The sequence below is a fragment of the Crocodylus siamensis genome, chromosome 4, assembly GCF_052110815.1.
Source record: "Crocodylus siamensis isolate JL-2025a chromosome 4, ASM5211081v1, whole genome shotgun sequence".
Taxonomy (NCBI): domain Eukaryota; kingdom Metazoa; phylum Chordata; order Crocodylia; family Crocodylidae; genus Crocodylus; species Crocodylus siamensis.
The window spans coordinates 137,963,973-137,984,659 of record NC_143398.1 but is presented as its reverse complement, the minus strand read 5'-3'; the positions used below and the strand labels follow the sequence as shown (position 1 = coordinate 137,984,659).

At 47.1% G+C, this 20,687-nt stretch overlaps 1 protein-coding gene and 1 pseudogene across 1 annotated transcript in view; both read left to right on the top strand.

The window, feature by feature from the left end:
* The first annotated feature begins 2,499 nt into the window (after positions 1-2,499).
* Positions 2,500-20,687, top strand: part of GALNT8 (polypeptide N-acetylgalactosaminyltransferase 8) — a 43,261-nt gene continuing 25,073 nt past the window's right edge. Inside the window, exons 1-3 of the mRNA XM_090041125.1 lie at positions 2,500-2,713; positions 17,106-17,379; positions 19,005-19,171. Of these exons, the coding sequence (XP_089897251.1) occupies positions 2,500-2,713; positions 17,106-17,379; positions 19,005-19,171 (655 nt within the window). The remainder of the gene's footprint in view (positions 2,714-17,105; positions 17,380-19,004; positions 19,172-20,687) is intronic.
* LOC149866555 (uncharacterized) lies at positions 7,083-9,478 on the top strand (annotated as a pseudogene).

Genomic DNA, 20,687 nt, shown 5'->3' with positions numbered 1-20,687 from the left:
AGTAGGTGCTGGAAGCTGGAGAAGGGCTCCAGCTGCAGGACAGCTAAGAGGAGCTGGGAAGCTGTGGGGGGGGAGGGGAGGATTACATAAGGTGTGGGGGAAGCCTGAAAACAGAGAGATGAACAGCAGAAAATCACAGGAAAAGCAGCAGGTGGCAGGGCACCAGGAAAGCAGAGAAAGGCATCAGAAAGTCACAGGGAAAAGGCAGTAGGAGCAGGGGAGGCTGAGAGGTGGCAGAAAAGGGGAGATGGAATTGGGAGGAGATGGGGAAACTAGCAGAGAGATGGTGGAAACTGGAGCTAAGAGAGAGAGAGAATGAGGCTGAAAATTAAGATAAGGAAGGGACTGGGATTTAGTAAAACATGACCCAACTTGTGGTTGCAAATGACAGTGGTTTTATTGAACAGGGGAGATGGTGACACAATGTCTTATTGGTTCCCTTGCACCCACCCACACACACACACACACAATGGCAGCAGGGGTTAGAGAGGCTTGGTGCAGGGCCTGAAGTCCACTGAAGTCCAGGAGGAGAGAGAGAGGCAGAGAGAGAGAGTCCAAAATTGTAGGAGGAGGTATGCAGGTAATATCTATCTATCCAGGCTGGGAAGGGATCCTTGTCCAGTAGGTGTTGTCCAGCGGCAGGTTGCTGGCAGGGCCCCTGGGTGGATAGGTGGTATGGCATGGTGCTGGTCCAGATGGAGAGGGCGTCCCACTGGGTCTGTTTTCACTGCCCCTTTAGGGGCAGACTTTGTGTGACCCTAGTGACAGGAGGCATGCCCAGGCAAGGGTCAGCCCCTGGCACACTAAGCATGTGTCCGCCATGCAGGGATGTGCAGTTTTGGGTGTTTGTAATGGTGGGAGTTGCTGGTTCTGCAGGGTCTTTTGTCTTTCAAATGCTGGTTTTGTCTCTGTTCCTGGGTGAGGTCCGTGGTTCCTGGATGAATCAATGCGAGGTGATGACCCAGTCATTACAGGCCATTCAGTAGAGGCCTGTTACCATTGTATTTCAGTCATTCCCAATAACTCTTATTCATCCGGGAACCAATTTACATGGGAGGGATACGTGACTCATACAGTTGAGACACAGGGGATGCCTGGGCAGAGGACACAAGATGGAGACTTGACATATAAAATGAAAACTTGACATGACTTTGGTTCACTTACAAACACAGGCCTAAACCATACAATATACATATGAAACAATAAAAATCAATTAAAAAATGATAATAACACAATATACAACGGTAAAAATCAATACAAACCTAATAATAATACAATATAAAACAGTGGATATCCAAAACCAAAAACTTGCTACCAAAATAAAAATGTTTAAAGTTTATCCTACATCTTAGCTTACTTATACTAATCTATAGGGAATAGAGAGGGAGAGAAAAAGTCAGAAATGGTTGGGGAAGGGGAGAGAATGCAATAAAAAAAAAGAAGAAGAAAAACTGGGGGTTTTGCTACAACATCATAGTAACAACCTCTACATCTAGACAAAGGAAAACAAAAGTGGCTACAATTGCCTTTCCTGGTACAGATAGAAGAGTCTCTCTTGTTCGTGTTTGCTCCCTAAGAATCTGTTATGCCTCCGAGGTGCAATAAGGACCTTAAAGTAGAACCAGGTCATGTCTACACAAGATGCTGACTGCACAGCAGCCCAAGAATACTGTGCAGTAGTGTTGTGTGGCAGAAACTGTGAAGCAATGCTAGTGTGCAGGAGTCTTGGGCTACTATGCAGTCAGCGTCACAAAAAAGCCATATGTCGCTGCATAGTACTGTGTCTAACAACTGTGCATTCAGTGTTTTGTGTAGACATGACCCCTGTGTCTCCTCAAGCTGATAATTTTGAGTGGATACTTCCTTTTGTCAAGCTCCCTAAAATGCTAAACTTTCTCAAACCATTAGCTTTTGTGCAGTTTTATAGAGATGTCTCTAACCAGGAATACAATAACTATGATTCTACTGTTTCATGTGCATAGCTAGACAAATTTCACTAGGCAACACATGCACAAGCACACATACACACACACGGAAAAAAACTGTAAGCAAATCCTTCACTGACAGTCAGTTTGGCAGTGAAGGATTTCCTTACAGGTTTTTTTCGTGTGATTTTGTGTGCGTGCGCGTGCATGTGCTACATTAGAAACTCTTACAAACATGTTCAACCTGCAGGCAACACAGGAGAACAACCAAACCCTTTAGATCAAAAGGGAAGTTTGTTACAGCTGCATACTTTCCCACTACTGGGTAGTTTGTATAATACTGTTCAGGGAAGAAGGTGAAAACGCCCATCCCTTTGAGGTAATCTAAATTGTCACTGCCTGTTTGTTCTTTGCTTCATTCAAGTTCAGAGAAGTTATTCTACATGACTGATTTGTGTACCTGCTTTAAAGAGGCTTGCTTGAGACTCTTGCATGGGATTCAGTGACTTGCACACATCTGGAACCATAATTACAATTTAGGTCAGGGATTTTTTTTTTTATATAGCAAGATACGATGGTGTCATGTAGAAGGTTTCCAGGACTCACACCAATTGCACTGCTTCTGGTCTCCTTTGTGAATGTCTTTCTTGTGACTTATGTGAAGAACGTAATACAAGAGCTGAGCAAGGAGAGACGGGGATACTTAGAGGTTCATCCTCGATCATTTAACCAGGAAAATGCAGTAATTGAGAGACTGGACCGTTTGGAGACATATATTCGCAACATCTGTAAGTAAAGTATATCCGAAACGTTTATCTTTGCTAGAAACATGTCTCTAAGTTATTCTGCTTTGTGGGGACTTCATAGCATTTTAAAATTGATTCATGGTTTGGGGTTTTTTTGCTTTGTTTTGTTTCTTGGGACTTGGCTGGGCTCTTTTATTTATTTTTTTCTTCAGCATTGGAAAGGATGTGATGAGGTCTTTGTCATATCTATGAGACAGTCTCCTAAGCATGCTTATCTTTACCTACTTTTGCTTTTTGGCTGTTTCCCTGAAACCTCCTAGTGTTGATTGGGTAAATCATTTAGAGATTTATATCTATAAATACTAGAAGCAAGGAAAGATCTGAAGCTTTAGAGTGAAGAGATTAAGAGCAAATGATAAACATCTGGAAGAGTTGGTCAAGCTGGCAGGTCAATTTCACATGAAAACTATTGTTCTAAAAATGAATCTTGCAAACTGCACCTGTTTGGAATGGAAGGATTCTTTGGGAAACTCAGTTCCCCAGCTCACTGTGCCTGGTAGGCAAACAACTTGTATATGGAAGACTGTGATCAGTCCGTGTTTGTCCTTATCGTGTACAGTACTAGTAGACCGTGGCAGTATTACTGGCCAGTTGGGTGGCTTAGCTTTTTTACATCTGCTAACAGGCAGAATGAACTGAGGTCTGAATGGAAGCCTGCTTTTCATCTCCAAAAGTATAAAGGGAGGCAAGAAGCCTGTAAATGAGAACAGTCATATGGGAAGAAACCAGGACTTTGAAGGGCTAGCCACCTTAAAGGCAGACGGATTTGGGATACAGAATATTCTCTGCTTCAGGAATTCATTCATTTATTCTAGAATGAGCATGGCCAGCTGTCCCAATGAAGTCACCCGAAAAAGGGCTACAGGGTCAGGTTTTTGGGCCTTGTTTTTGCTAGACTCATTCAGCTCCACTAAAGGGGCATCTGTGGTGAGAGAGCTGATGCAGCAGAGACAGTGTAGGCTCTCATTATATTCGTCACCATGTTACAGCCTGTTCCACAATTGAGAGCCTAATGGGTACATATTAGAAAGGGGGAAGTAGACAATGTATTTATCATCTAGCAGGGCCAGACACAGGCATGGGTAAACCAGATAGCCGCCCAGGGCCAGGACAAAAAGGGGACCTAAAAATGGTAACTTTTAAATTATTATTATCATTATCTCTGGTGAAGGGGGGCCCAACACTAAACGTTCACCTAGGGCCATCAGATGTCTAGGTACAATGCTGTCATCCAGAGCTGACAGCAGCCGGTTCACTTGTCTCTTTGGAAGAGCTGAAGTGGATCAGCAGGTGTTCTCCACCCATGCTTCCACAGACCCAGTGGTTATAACCACAGTCCAATGCCCGTGTTCCTATTACCAACTGGATTGAGTCTACATGTCACTCTTCTTTGTCGTTTTTCCCATCTCTGGAGCCCACTCTACAGAGTAATGAAAAATGAAAAATGTGTTTGTCTCGGCATCTTAAAAAAGCTGTTTATTTTATTTGTTCTCTCTGCAAATGGAAAAAGCACAGGGGCTGCATTGCCGACTCACTGTTAGAGGCCTTTTCCTTCTTCAGATAAACACAGGAATTACAAGTCAATTAAAGGAATGGCTCTTTCAGATACTGAACTGAGCATGTGTAGCTATGAAACAGTTGGGACATGTGGGTTTGAACCCCTGTAAGCTGAGGGGGCAGACCTGAATGTGAGCCTTTCATTTCTTGAGTTAGCTAGCTATTATAGCAAAGGGGTCCAGAAGTAATGGCAGCAGCACATGATTAGCCCTATGAAAAAGAACATGCAGGTATTTGCTATCATGAGAGGCCTCTGGCCGGTGGACTTATTTGAACAGAGAGAGCTTCCTGGAATAGGTCTTGTGCAGTAGTTCCCCTTGTGGGCACTCTTATTCCATTCTAACTGTGCCTTTGTGTAGGTTAAGTCAAATGAATTAAGCTGACCATAGCATGGAATAAGAACATCCATATAAGGACAGAATAGTATGGAATAGCTTTTTCTAGTCCATTAAAAGGTACTACCCACCAAAACCCTTGGTTTATTCTGAAACTTATAGACCTATAGCACATTCTTTTTTTTTTCCCTCTTGGTTTTCATAGCACATTTGACTCAAGTGATAAACACATGGGAGGAAAGCTTTCTTTAGTGAAGGTTTGAAATAATAGCGGCTTCCTTTTTGGAAATTCTAGGTATGGAGAGTCTCCTTGAACACTCTTCCTGTAAGCATACCTACTCTAGGACAGTCAAAAACTGGTCTGTTGATTGTTTCTCTGCTGAATACAAGCACCTTGAGATATATTGTCTTAGTGTGTATTGTACTATATATGGATGCATACATCATTGTGTAAAAGAAAAAAAATGTGAACACTACTATTTGTCCCTGTGCTAGAAATATGACAGGTCCTGGATAGAAATCATGTAGCATTCAACACTCAAACTACAGTATATGCAATGTGTATTTAGGACTGACTTGTGTTTCTGTGTGCTGCACTTGAGCAAAGAATTCTCCCTGGTGTGCTATTTTGTTCAAATAAAAACTTAAATAAGACATGCACAAAACTTCTATCTGTCTGCCTTTTTGGCCACTGACAGGTGTGTTTGGTCTGAGCTCTGAGAGCTTCTCCCTGTTTTGTGAGACTTTCTCCTTCTCTTGCTTTGTTTTCCCTCCCCCAGACAGTCTGACCCGTTTCTCACTGTGGTCCTCTACTTTTCATTACCTTTTCCTGCTCTCTCCTCCCCCCCCCGCTTTTCTCAGCCCTTTCTCCTGCAGTAACCGTCTCCCCCTACACTTCTATCCCCCTCCCTCAAGGTTGTATTTCTTGTTACAGGAAGTGCCAGCTGGGGTGTTGTAAGACTGTCCTGCATGTTTGCTCCTCTCTGCTGTTTATCTCTCTGTTTTTTTGGCTTTGCCAGTCCCCCCTTCAAAACCCTTCACACATGGCTGCCACAACCTTTGGTTCCTCAATGCCAACAGCTGCAGAGACCCTGTGAAGCAGATGGCTGTCTTTGATTTCCTGTGCCAGAAAACGCTGAATGTCTTCTTTCTGTGGGGAATACACACTGACACAGCTAATCAAGCTGACTGGCATGCCTCCTGAAAGGGCCTCATGTTCTTGAGTCATAGCACCTCCCTCAGTGCAGGGGTCACGATCCCTTTGTCGCCACATCTGACACGTGACTCGGTGGTAGCCCAAGAGGTTGTCCCTGGCTGTCTGTTCACCATTTGCATTCTGTTCATGCAACATCACCTCCTCCTTATTAACATCTATGCGCTCACTGCTGGATGAGAATGGACTGTCTTCTTTGAGACCCTAACTGTATTTTTGCAGAGCGCAGCTGATGGTGATGAGCTTCTCTTCCTAGGTAGGGACTTTAATTGCACAGTCAATGCACAGCTTGACTAGAATGGGCCAGAGTCCCATCCATCCTCTGCCCAGAAGCTGTGGACCACTTTGGAGGCAGTGGACTTTGATATCTGGCACCATCTCCATGCCAATGTGAGGCAGTATACCTGCCTGAAGGTGACTGCCAGTGGACTCTCCATGACATGCCTTGACTGCCTGTATGTCGCCAGGTACCACCTACCCATTCTGTACAGCAGCTGTATTACCCTGGCAGGACTATCAGATCACAGCCTGGTTTCTTGTGCACTGAGCCTTCCTGGAAGGATGCATTCCTGTTCACCCTACTGGTGCCTTAACACTAGTCTATTGCAGGATGCTCACTTCTGTGACTGCATTGCTCACTTCTGGCAGACATGGGAGGCCACAAGAATCACCTTTCCCTCCTGGAAGGAATGGTGGGACATAGGAAGGGTGCAGATTAGAGTTTTCTGTCAGCAGTACATGCAATTCGCAATAAGCAAGCTCTTCCACTGTGTTCGGGAGTTGGAAGGAGGATGTGATGCAACTTGAGGTGGCCCTGCGTGATGCTGACAGTGATGCAGGGCTGCTTGAGAGTCTTAAACTCTGCAAGCAACATCTGTGGGACCTGGCAGAGAGTGCAGCGTGGAGTACGAGGGTCTGCACAAACTGTCAAGAACTGGCAGAGACTGATGCTCAACTCATTTCTTCAGCCTTGAGAAACGATGACCCGTGCGGAATGTCATTGACCATCTTAAGACTCTAGATGGCTGAATGCTCACAGATCCTGTTGAGATCCAATGCTATGCCATCGCCTTCTACCAGGAACTGTTCTGAGCTGAACCGACTTGCCTAGAGTTCACTAGACACTTATAAGATAATCTCCATAGGCTTTGCTCATTGGAGACTGATCGGCCTCTGCCTCCTGCATATCTTTTGTGAGAGTCTTGTGGACCAGACCATGCCAGCCAGCTGTCACTGAGTGGTTCTCATGCTGTTGCCTAAGAAAGGGGACATTGGCTGCATCAAGACCTGGCAATCAGTGTCCCTGTTGTGTACCAGTTACAAGATCCTGGCCAAGGCTTTGGCCAACTGGCTGTGCACCATTATGACTTTGATTATCAACCCTGAGCAGAGCTCCTGCATGCCTGACAGGACCATCCAGGACAATCTGTTCCTGCTTCGAGACCTGTTGATGGCTTCAGACCTCTCCGGTCTCAACATTGGGTTTGTCTCCTTGGACCAGGAGAAAGTCTTTAACCGGGTCAGCCATGACTACTTGTTTCAGATCCCATCTTCACCTCTGCCCTCTGGGTCCTCTTTTGGGACACTTCGAACCTCCTGAAGATAAACAGCACTCTCTGTGTCCTGTTCCTGACTGCCCTCTGTCAGGAATGCTGTACACCTTGTCTGTTGAGTCCCTACTCCACGCATTATAATGGCACCTGACCGAACTAACTCTTCCACCTGCCTCTGGCTCAGCAAGTTGCCTATTGGTCAGGCTGATGGCATATGCAGATGATGTGACTGTTCTTTTTAGCACCTAGGGTGGTGTTCAGTCCTTAGTCAACTGTCAACAAGCCTATCAGCGTGCCTTTTTGGCTTGTGTGAACTGGACCAACAGTGACACCCTCCTTCTCAGTTCTTGGGTAAGCCCCCTTCCCCCCGACTTACCCGGTGGAGGGTCTTACCCTGTGTCAAGAGTGCCTTCAGGTCCTGGAGGTGTTTCTCATGCCATCAATCTTCTCGGCACAGACCTGGGAGGACCTTGGTGCTGACATGGAGGCACTTCTACAGCGATGGCGCTGGCATCTGCCAAGCCTCTCCTACTATGGGCAGGTCCTCATTGTCAATAAATTGGCAGGTGCAACATTGTGGTACCAGTGTGTTGTTTTGGACCCCCTGCCGGACCTGCTTGTGAAGCTCCAATGACTTCTTGTGGACTTCTTTTGGGATGGGTGTCATCACCCTCCCCCGCCCTCGGGCCATTCTTTATTTGCTAGTGGCCAAGCAGGGCCAGGGCTTAGTTAACTTTGTGGGCAGGGTAGCTGTCTTCTGCCTGCAGACCCTCCAAAGCCTCCTTTACTGTGAGGACCTCCTCCCCTGGCAGCAGCTAGCCAAGTCATTTTTGCAACGGGTTGGGGGCCTTGGTTTTGACCAGGAGCTTTTCCTTCTGGATCCCACCCTTCTGGACTGGGGTGTTTTCCCACCCTTCTATTGAAGCATGGTGCGGTCCTGGTGAGCTGCCTTCTGCTTCATGTCCCAAGCCAGGCATCTGTGGTTTCCGCAGTTACTGAAGGAACTTCTGGTCCATAACCCGGCCCTGCAGCATGGGCTGCCAAGCCTTGCCTCTAGTAGACTTGTTGACTCCCTCATCCAGTTGCATACCATCCAGCTAGGACACCTCCTCAATGTGACCTGGTCAGAATGGTTGTCAGCTGAAACTCCGGCCACCTGCTTGGGCATGCACTTGGTCCGCTGTGTTGCCTGTTTCCTAGGGGATGTGTGGGCCATTCTCCCAGCAGATGCAGCAAGTGCTCTGGATGATGACCTCTAGGCCCAGAGAAGCCTTCCTGAAGGGGATGTCCTGGGTGAGCCCTTTCCATCACTGCCCACTGTCCTGGTTGTGGACGGTGACCTGGGGGTTGGTGCTGGCACCTTATTGGCTCTTCACATGCCTCCTGACAGCAGCACTGGGATCCACTTCAATATGCTTCCCTGGAAGGCCCTGTATCTGTGTGTTATTCGAATTTGTCATGCCCGCATCCTTGTCACTTGGGTTGACATGATGTGGTGGAGGCATGTGGTGGCACTGGCACTCACACTGGCCTGCTCTGCCTTGCACACACTTTATAAGCCCCCATCTCCAAAAGGATCAGTGACCTCCAGTGGCAGTTGCTACATGGGATACTGGCCACCAGCACTCTCATTCGCTACATAGACCTAGCTGCATCAGCAGCCTGCCCCTTTTGTCTGAGGGGAATGGAGGAGGTTCTTCATCATGCTTTCTTCAGATGTCCCTGGCTGTTGCAGCTATTTGCTGCCCTCGGCACCTTACTTGTGGCACTAGACTTGGCCTTCTTGGAGGCCATTTACTTGTTCTCCCTCCTGTTCCAGGTGGCCAAAAAGAGAAGGGGTGTCATCTGCCTGGCCAACTTCTTACTTGGCCAGGCTAAGATGGCTATCCTCAAGAGCTCCAGGAACTGGCTTGCTGGGGCTGGCTCAGATGACACCCTGCAGCTCTTCCAGTTTTTGGTATGGCCATGCCTGTCATTGGAGTTTGAGCATGTGGTCCTCCAGCAGATGATTCCTGCCTTCCAGGCATGTTGGGCCATTCAGGGGGTGCTCTACAGTGTTGAGGGTAGCTGTTTAGTCCTTGCACTGTGATACTGCTAGCCCCTTCCCAGGGTAACAGCAGGGGTCTCAGTAGGATGATGTTGTACTGGATATTTTTGGTTTTAGACTGTGAGGGTAAGCCTTGCCTGCTGAAGGCCCAGGTTCTGTCTGTTGTATCAGGACCCCTACATGGACAGTATTTTGCTTTTCCTTGTTGGATTGTTACCCCCTTTTTCCCTTAATAAACCCTTATATAAAGTCTGTCTGTCTGTGTGTCTTTCTTTCAAAATGACCACCAATAGGCGTGTTCCCTCAGAGCTCTGAGGGCTTCTCCCTGTTTGGTGAGCCTTTCTCCTTCTCAAGCTTTGTTTTCCCTCCCCCCAAAATTCTGACCCCTTTCTCCCTGCATCTGCCCCCCACAAACTTTTCATTACTTTTTCCTGCCTTTATTCACCTTTTTAAAGCCCTTTATCCTGCAGTAACCCATTTCCCCCTCCCTCTGGGCTTATTTTTCTCTCCTCTCACTGCAGCTTCTCTGCTGCTTGTTGTTTTCCCTTCTCCTCCCAGGCATGTTGCTCACCTTTCTCCCCTCCTCTGGTGTTTGTTTTTTTTTGTTTTCCAGCTTCTTTGTTCTCTGCCAGCAGAGAGCTGCCCATCCCCCACCCCTCTGGTTCCTTGCAGGGTTAACCATTTTTTTGGCTGGAATGGCTGAAGGTGGCCCACTGCTGGAGCTTCTGCTCCTCTGGACTGGAGTTTTCATCTCTGGCTTTCTGCCGCTCCCTCCATTGGAGTGGAAGGGTGTTCATAGTTCATAGGGTCGGAAGGGACCTGAGCAGATCATCAAGTCCGACCCCCTGCCATGGCAGGAAAGAGTTCTGGGGTCAAACAACCCCAGCAAGGTGTTTGTCTAGCCTTATCTTAAAGACCCTCAAGATAGGAGCCAGCACCACTTCACTTGGAAGTTGGTTCCAGATGACAGTGAAATAGCGCCTCCTGATGTCTAATCTGAATTTACCTTCTGCCAGCTTGTGACCGTTATTTCTAGTCAATCCTGGTGGTGCTCAGGGGAACAGGGACTCCCCCAAAGCCTGCTGGTCCTCCCTGACTAGTTTGTAACAGGCTACTAGATCCCCCCTCAGGCTTCTCTTGTGGAGGCTGAACAGGTTCAGGTCCTGTAGCCTCTCCTCATAGGGCCTGCCCTGCTGCCCCCGATCATGCGAGTGGCCCTTCTCTGGACCGTCTCCATGCTGTCCACATCCCTCTTGAAGTGTGGCACCCAGCACTGGATGCAGTACTCCAACTGTGGCCTGACCAGTGCCACATAGAGGGGGAATATCACCTCCTTGGACCTGCTTGAGATGCATCTGTGGATGCATGACAAGGTGTGGTTGGCCTTCCTGACTGCATCCCCACACTGCCGGTCCATGTTCATCTTGGCATCAACGATGACTCCAAGATCCTTTTCTGCCTCGGCACTGACGAGAAGGGAGTTCCCCAGCTTGTAAGTATGGTGCTGGTTCTTCCTCCCCAGGTGCAGCACCTTGCACTTGTCAGTGTTGAATCCCATCCTGTTCTCATCTGCCCACCCCTGAAGCCTGTCTAGGTCTGATTGCAGCCTATTCCTCCCTTATAGCATGCCCACATCCTCCCTTATCTTAGTGTCATCAGCAAATTTTACCCCCTCGTCCAAGTCACTGATGAAGATGTTGAACAGTGCGGGCCCGAGCCCTGGGGGACCCCATTGCCCACATCTCTCCAGGTCAAAAATGACCCATCCACCACCACTCTCTGGGTGCAGCCCTCTAGCCAGTCGGCGACACATTTGATTGTGTAGGTGTTGACACCACAGTCCCCCAGTTTTTTAATGAGAATGGGGTGAAAGACAGTGTTGAAGGCCTTCCGAAAATCCAGGAAGACTATGTCCACTGCATCTAAGGATTTGGTGACCTGGTCGTAGAAGGCCACCAAGTTGGTCTGACAGGACTTGCCTCTATTGAACCCGTGTTGGTTGCCCCTAAGCATAACCTCCCCCGCTGGCCCCTTGTGGACATGTGCCAGGATAATTCTCTGAAAAAGCTTGCCCAGGATTGAGGTAAGACTAACTGGCCTATAGTTTCCCGAGTCCTCCTTCCTCCCTTTTTTGAAGATGGGAACCACGTTGGCCCTCTTCCAGTTCTCTGGCACCATACCAGAGCACCACAAGTGCTTCTAAAGCCATGCCAGGGGTCCCGCAATGACCTCAGCTAATTCCCTCAGCATTCTGGGGTGGAGATCATCAGGACCAGCTGATTTAAATACATCCAGTCCCCCCAGAAGTTCCCTGACTAGATCCTCACTGATCCTTGGGCTAGATGTGCCTCCCCTGGGGCCTGAGCAGGGCTGTTGGTGGTGGGGCTGATCCGGTCACTGCTCAGGAAAATGGAGGCAAAGAAGTCGTTAAATAGGTTAGCTTTGTTGTCTGGTATGATGACCAGATTTGCTAGTGTGTCTTGCAGGGGCCCCACGTTACCCGTTACCTTCTTTTGCCCCCTATGTGTTTAAAAAAGGACTTCTTGTTGTCATTGATCTGGGTAGCTAGTCCCAGTTCCATCTCCACATTGGCTTTCCTGACCGCCCCCCTGCATCCCCAAGCAATCGCAGTGTAGTCCTCCCTGGTGATGGCCCCTCCCTTCCATTGGGTGTATGCCTCCCTTTTAGCTAGGGGACATTCTCAGATGCTTTTGGTGAGCCATGGGGGCTTTTGCGCCCTCCTGCTCCCTTTGATCTGTGTTGGGATTACCTCCCTTTGGGCTTGGAGGATTGTCTCCTTAAGGAGCGACCAGTCTTCCTGAACACTTGACTCCCCTCCCCTCCGGGACCTCAGTGCCTCCCCTACTATTCTCTTTAGCTCATTGAAGTCTGCCTTCCTGAATTCTAGGGCTGCTGCCCTGCTGCAGGCCTTTGCCATCTTGCACTGGATGGTGAATTTCAGCAGGCAATGATTGCTGTCGCCCAGGCGGTCGAGCACCCGCAGCCCCTCACCAGGTCGTCACCCGTGGCCAGCACCAGGTCCAACAAGGCATCTCCCCTGGTGGGGCTGTGCACCTCCTGGGTCCTACATTTTGGCTAGGAACGTACATGAGTGGTCAGGCCTGGCTGACTGCTCTTCCCAGCAGATGTCTGGAAAGTTCAGGTCACCTGTGATGACCACGTCTTTTGACCTAACTACCTCTATGAGCTGACTTAAGAACTCCCAGTCTAGCTCTTCCCCTTAGTTGGGTGGTCTGTAGTAGACCCCCATCTTTTAGTCTCTTTCCCTCGACTGCCTTGTATTCTAACCCAAAGCACTTCAGTGTGCCCCTCCTCTGACCCTGTGCTACTTGATGAGGATGTGTATTCCTCCTTAATGTAGAGCGCCACACCCCTGCCTTTCCTCCCTGTCCTGTCCCTCCTGTACAGCCTATACCCCTTGATATTCACTGCCCAGTTGTGCGTTGGGTCCCACCATGCTTCTGTGGGCTCCACTATGTCTGGGTTGGTGTCAGCTAGCAGGAGGATAAGTTCCTCCTGCTTGTTTCCCATACTACGAGTGTTTGTGTAGAGGCATTTGAGACCTACTGAGGATGTCTGCACTGGCCCCTAATCTCAGCATTGCCCTGGCCCCTGTTGCTTACCTGTGTATATGTTCTGCTAGTTGGTCTAGGCTGGGCTATACTTGTGGGTGCTGCTTGGTTTAGCAGTCCAAACCAAGTGGGTGTGCTACTACTGCGGGGGCACTGGTGGGCTGAAAAAATGTCCTTTACGATGCCTGGGTAAGTTCAATCCCTATAATTTTCCTCAGCTCCCCTGCTTTGGTGCTTGAGATTGTGGTAGCAGGTGTGTCTGTCAGAGGTGTTTTTTGCCTTGCAACAGCCTTGGACACACCAGCCATTCAGGTAGTAGCCTCCAATATGCCCCCATTTCACTCAGACAATGAGCTCACCAACTGCCTGAGCCCTTACAGCATGGTGATGGGCCCCATTCATAGACTGCTGTTTGGCAGCAAGATCCCTGAGCCTGTCCTATCCTTGAAACGGCAGAAGTTCATGTTTCTTGACATGGAGGGTTGGGGTTTGCCCAACCCCATGTCCTTCCTGATTGATGGGCAGTGGTATGAGGTGTACCTCACCACTGGGGACACCTCATGCTTTTGCTGTGGTAGCAGGTCCCATCTGGCTACCCACTGCCTAAGCAAGAAGTTGGCTGCAGCGGAGCTGCTTGTGGCTGTGCCCGGTGGTGGCTTGTCTGCTTCTGGTGTGGTGGGCCCCATCAGGTGGTGGGGATGGGCCTTCTATCCAGCCACTCCTTGCTTCATTGGACTCAGCTAGCTTTGTAGCAGTGAACCTGGCCACCCCTCATTCCTCCTCCTAGAGGGGAAGTTTTGGCTCTTCCTGCTGGGAAGAGAAAGTCCCAGAAACAGAAGGGGTCTTCTAAAAAGGCCTCACCATCCCCTCAAGAACTCTCCATTACTTCAAGGGGAACTGAGGCTAGTAAGCAGGAACCCCCAACCCCTGCCTGCTTCCTTGGCAGTTCTCCCAGGCCTGGGGGTGAGCTGGGGCCAGGGGAGGTGGTGGAGGAGTCTGCTGGCCCTCCCCCCATTTCTCAGCCCCCTGAGCCTGATGAGGTTGGCATGGAGGTTGGGCCTTCTGGAAGCAAGAATGCCTCGCCCAGGAAAGCATCCCTCCCAAGAAATCGGGGACTCATGTCCCCCTCTAAGGTCCTTCAGAGGGAACTGCTCCCATAGGGCCTGTTGCTGAGATTCTTAGTGAGGGGGCAAAAACTACCCCCAGGCCTCGGCAGCTCTTGGTGCAGGACAGTTCCTCCTCCTCAGTGTCAGATTTTGATTCTGCCTCTGAGGATGGGTTGACGGAAGTCCTGCCTCATGAGGTAGCATCCCCCGATTCAGCTCCAGTCCCCGCTTCCATGGGGAAGGTTCCCACACCAGAGGTGGAATCTGTTCCTAGTTCTGCCAAACCTCCTTGTTCTGGTTACTCTGTTGAAAGCCTTACTGAGTTTCTTGACCAGACCAAGCACCACCAGAAGGTTGCACAGAGCATTTGTAAATGGTTATTAGAACCTGAGACATTCATACTTTCCACCAAGGCTGCAGAATGGTGCTTCACTCCACCCTGGGGATGCAGCATTATAGTTTCTGCCTGAGCAAGCTTGCAGATGATGTTGGGCAATTGCTGTGTGACGCACAGGCTTGCAGGCGTAGGCCCATTTTTTTCTCCTGTCTGGCATACTTACTACTCCATAGTGTTCCTATCTGTTCGTTTTGTCTTGCCTGTCTCCATTTCTACATACCTCACACACACCTGATATGGCCTTTGGCTCTCTCAATGCCAATGAATGCTGAACTCCTGTGTTGTAGAAGGCTCTCTTCAATTTCTTGCACCAGAGCCAGATAGATGTCACTTTTCTGCATAACACTTGCACTGATGCAGCTAATGAAGTGAACTGGCATGTTGTCTGGAGGGACTGTATGCTCCTGGGTCATGGCACCTCCCTCAGCACAGGGGTTGCAATCCTCATATCGCCGCAGCTGACACCTGACTCAGCAATTGTCTAAGAGGTCACCCCTGACCACCTTCTGACTGTTTGTATTTTGTTCATGGTACATTGCTGCCTCCTCATTACCATCTATGCGCCCACTGTTGGGCCTCTTTGAGACCCTGACTGTTTTTTTACAGAGTGCATCTGGTGGTGACAACCTTTTCCTTCTGGGTGGGGAATTTAATTTACACAGTTGACAAGCGGTTTGACTGAAATGGACCAGAACCCCATCCATCCTCAGCCCAGCAACTGCGGACTGCTTTGGAGGCAGTGGACTTTGTTGCTGCCTGGTGCCATTTCCATGCTGATGCGAGGCAGTACAACTGGCTGCTGGTGGCCACTGGTGCAATTACCATGGCACACTGTAGCCATTTGTACATTGCGTTCCCACCCTGCAGGGTGGCTGCATTTATTCCATCTAGACACTTGGGACACAGTCCGTGGATAGCGACCTGGGTGCTGGGCCCAGTACTTCCTTGACTCTTCCCATGCCTCCTGCCAATGATATCAGGGTTTGCCTTGACGTGCGCTCCTGAGGGGCCTTGTACACATGGGCGGTTCATGTCCACTGCACCCTCATCCTTGCCACTTGTCCTGGATGATGTGGCAGCAGCGCCTAGTGGCACTGGCTTTTGGGGCCTTGTTTGCTGCACTGGAGGTGGATGTCTCAGACATTGCCTATTTGGTTTCTTTTCCATGCCGGGCATCTAAAAGGGGTGTCATTGGCAAAGATGGCTACCCATCAAAGCTGTAGGAGTTAGCTCACTAGGGCTGTTTCTGATGCTGCCCTGTGGCTGTTCTAGTGTTTGGTCCAGGCATACCTGTCACTGTGATTCGAACTTGTGGTTATCCAGTGAACAATACCCATCTCCCAGGTGCATTGCACCATTACAGGGTTGCTCTAAGGCATTGAGGGTGGCTGTTTGGTCCTCATGCTGGGGCCATGCCCCTGCCCCACTCTTTGTGGAGTACCAGCAAGGCTCTAGAGCAGTGGTCTCCAAAGTGGGGTGCGCAAGACAATTCATTGGGGTCCGGGAAGAAAATATAAGAACTTCTATTTATATTTATATTTATATAAATATACATATATTGGGGGTGTGTGCTCAAAAATTTTTTACTGATAGGGGTGTGCTATCAAAAAAATTTGGAGACCACTGCTCTAGAGGATTGCTATGGTACTGGATGTTTTTGATTTTGACTGTGAGGGCAGACCTTGAGGGTTAGCTCCAGGCTCTGTCATCTGCACCTGGTCCCCTGTGTGGGCAGTCTTTTTTTGTCTTGTATTGTCACCCATTTCCCCCCCAATAAACATTTATAAAAAGTCTTTCTGTCTTTTATACATATATAAATTTTTCTGGCTGTTCTTTGTGAAAAAAGCAAACAAAATACATTTTACCAACTGATTATGTCACACAATAACTAGTTTTATCTCTGATGCCTAACAGGTCAGTCAGTCCACATGGTCTGATTACTGGCAGTCACAAGAAAGATGGACAGCAAAAACTGAGGAAGGAGAAACTCTCCAAACTAAGGCAATGCTTATAAATCCCATGTCTGCCTGGGGCACTCTCAGGTCTATAAGATACTTGTCTAGAGAAGGGAGTATTAGGCAGATGGGTAATTGGGATAGGCTGCATTGACTGTTGGTCCATGTGCTCAGAATTACCTTTGTGGTCAATAAGGCATAAGCAACATGGTTCAGATGGGGACATATTTTGATCTTACTTACTTCACTGTAAACCAGCTCTTTTGGAGTCTGTAGGACCTGATTCTAAAACTTATTTTCACAATGGTTTTACTCTTGCATTTTTTCACTTTTTTTTTTCTCTGAATTTACACTAGAGTAACTGAAAGCAGAATTTGACCTGGAATATTTAGGCTATTAGAAATAACTTTTTGGAATCATATTTTTTTTAATTCTTTCTATGAGGAAGATAAATCCTGATTTCACCTCATGCAAGTTTCATGGTAGGGATAACTCCACTGATTTTTCATTGGAATATTTGCTTCCTCCCTTTGAGGAGAAACTTGTCTGCGGCATTTATTACAAATATTATCCTTTGTTTCCATTATACTATGAACATAATTTTCTTTTTTTAAGCAGCAATTTCAATGAACAAGCCCTCTAAAGATGATAAAAAGTTGCTACAAATGCCAAAGATGGAAATGCATCAGGAAGAAAGCAAGTTAGAAAAGGAAAAGAAAGCTGTACCTCGGATACTATTTCCAGATTCATACCTCTTTAAGAGATGGGGCACAGATCTAACAGAAGACCAACAGACCAAAGCCCAGGAGTTATTTATTAAATATGGGTATAATGTGTATCTCAGTGACGAACTTCCCCTGGATCGACCAATTCAAGACACCAGATATGCCAGGTGCAGTATAAACCCTACGTATATGCGTATATGTATATGCATAATTTAACAAGTAACAGCCATTTTGAAAGAAGTCCATTTTGTCTGCAATGAGTGGATTCTGCCTTGATGTGGCTGCTCAGCAGCAGGGAAGGGAAGGCCAACCGTGGCATTGTTGAATGTACCCATTGTTTATGACCGTATAAAGAAGTGATGCAGTCCGGGAAATGATCATTGCACACAAAATGGTTTCACTTTGAAATTGCTGTTGCAATTTTTGGAACACCTTTGTGTGCAGAATATATATATACATATAATTACATACAGAGATGTCGCTTCTCTTTAAATCTAGGCAATTAACTGGCTTGATGTGGAACAGGGGATTATATACAAGGGATCCTTGAGCAGATCAGGATTAGTGCTGGATTGATTGTTCTTTCATTCATTTTCTTTTGTGTTTTACTGACAATGTCTTACAATATTCTTGTACAATAGTTCTCCCTTTTTCTAGTGGGCTGTTGAGACTTTGCACTTATTACTCTACCCATGTGTACATCTTTTATACCAGTCAAAAATATTACATTTTGAGAAACGTTGATGAAAACTGAAGTAACATTTTTTACAGGATTTTTTTTTTGTAACATGTTGCTCTTCACCAGCTCAAAGTGTTATGTCCATTGACTTCAACCAAGTTACTCCTGATTTGCAGGAATCCCCAAGAAAGAGAAATCGGATTTTTCTATCTATCATAGGATCAGAGCATTTCTTACTCCTTGCTGAGCTTCTCTCCAGGGTTCCCTGAAAAGAAAAGAGACAGATTTAGAGATTACTCTAAGCCAACACTCCTGAACTTTCAGAAACACTTTGATCTGAATCAAATGTTGACCTAGTCCTTAGCTCAATCAGGACCAAAACAATACCAAGCAGCTGAAAAAAAAGGAAAAAGAAAAAAAAAAGCTATTTATCTCTCTGCCAACTGGTCGTGTCAACCTAAGAATAAAAGATAATTTCATACTTATCTGATTAAGAAATCCTCCAGTCTACCTGCCCAACCCTTTTCAGGCCACATAATAGTTATTTTACTGTCAGAGCCAGATTACATAGGTTTGCCTTCTGAAGAATAGATGGAGCCAAGTCAAGCGAGTAAAACAAACAAGTGAAATTCTTCCCTTCTGAGAAGTAATGGAATGAAGCATGTGTAAACACATGGGAAAGAGAGAGGTACTCTGTTACATTTATATGGTGTGCTAGCTACAAGGAAATATTGCATTCAAGGGTCAGAGAATGCTATCTCTTTTTTATGATGGAAAGGATTACAGTCTGCTGAGTTGGATTATAGAAGTTAGATATACTGGAAATGCCAGTCCCTAAGGAGCATACTGTTCATATCCAAATAGTGTAACTGTGATGGCCAAGTAGGGCATGATCTCCAGGCACCAATTTAAAGGGCACCAACACAACGTTTCTGTGCCACCCTACTGTCCTGCTAAAGAGACTGGCAGTTGGCAGTACTCAGATTGGGGCAGGGAATGGGAAAATGCTGCTTCTGTGGGTAGAGGTGCTGCTGAGGGATTCTGCCTTGATGTGGCTGCTCAGTTATTGTATCTCAAGGAAAATCTGCTAATATTTTTCTTCCTCTCTTATAGCTGTAAAAAAAAATCCTACCCCAAAGACCTCCCAACGCTTAGTGTCATCCTGATATTTATGAACGAGGCAACGTCAATCATCTTGCGTGCCATCACCAGTATAATTAACCGAACACCTTCTCACCTGCTGAAAGAAATTATACTGGTAGATGATCATAGCTCAAATGGTAAGCGAGTCAGAAAAAACATATGCATTAATTTCTGGGGGCCACTATCAAATTATCCAAGATACTAGGAGCCCAGAGGGTGCTTGGTGAAGAGCAATGAAAATGAAGAATTAGTTTGGAGGGATTGAAGCAAAAAACCTCTGAAGAGCCTGGTAAAAGGGAAACATGATGCAAGTATCTGAAGGGTTTAAGGACTGAAGAAGAAGTTTAGTTATTTAGTGGGATGTAGCCGTACAGAGCTGTGAGATGAGATTAAACTAATAAAGGGAAAATGTAAGTTGTCTGTCAAGAATAGCTCCCTGACAGAAATGTCTGAGGCTACAAAATATGCTCCCAAAGATAGTAATGGAAACTTCATTGCTCTTAAAAATGAACTGAACAAAAATCTGCTCTGGGGAACAGGCCTGGCTTCCAGGTGATTTATTGGTCTGTCAAAGTCCACCAGCAGTGATGTCTTTCATGCAGAGAGCTTCCTCGGCTAGCTTTGTGACTGTTCATGGAAATTCAACTTGGAATTGGCTGCTTGAGTTTTTATTGACTGCACAACAAACTAAACAGTTGGTCATGGGCTTGAACTGATGCAATACTTAGATTGTTAGGCCTGCCCACAGGCTGGGGATCTTTGTTTTAGGACTCAGGAGCTCCTCAGCTATCTAGCTTTACTCAGCCCTACTCCCTGAGAAGCAACAGGCAAAACTTTTTATTTTGTCTCACAGGCCTTGATTGGTATTGGACTCCCAGTTGATTCTAGCTGCTGGTGGATCAAAATGAGTAGATTTTAGCAGTACTTGTATCTGAATGGCTTCTTTGGGCAATGCTCAGAGGTCCAGTCTCTTTCACTCTTGCCATTTTCTAATTTGGATGGAGTGTGAGAGATTTAAAACCTCCTACTGGGTTTTGAGAAGGCCCCTCTGCTATACCCTGTCACAAGGAATTTTTTGTCTCTCATTTCTGTAATTTTCTGGCTGACTCATTCTAGTTTCTGCCTCTGGAAAAGAAAAAAAGTTGTACCATGTGCAAAGGGAACCCATGCCTAATATACACAGGTACATATTTGAGAGCCTTGTGACAGGGCCTCCAGCCCCTATTACAGCAGAGTTAAAGGACTATATCTTAGGACTGAGGTGGCTGGCTAACTGCAGGTAGCAAAATGTTAGAGGGCTGATGAGGTAATTGGCAATCCCTGCACCCAAGGGATGGGATTAGGCTGGGTATATCCACAGAGCTCCAAGACTACAGAGCAACTCAGGCCCTGATCCCTGGAGAGGAAGGAGCTTTGTAGAAAGTCCCATGTGGAGCTAGGGTTTTGCTGTTAGTTAGTTTGTCTTAGTTTTAAGGCTGTGAGGCATGGGAGAGACTGAAGGGGCAGGCCACTGAGGGAACTTGGGGAGGGTACTGTAGATTTGTCTACCAGACAGCTAAGGACTGTGAACCTTGTGCAGGAAAGGGCCTGAGAGCCTGAGGACTGTGAGCAAGGGACAAGCAAGTCTAGCCAACTGCACTTGAGGAAGCCACT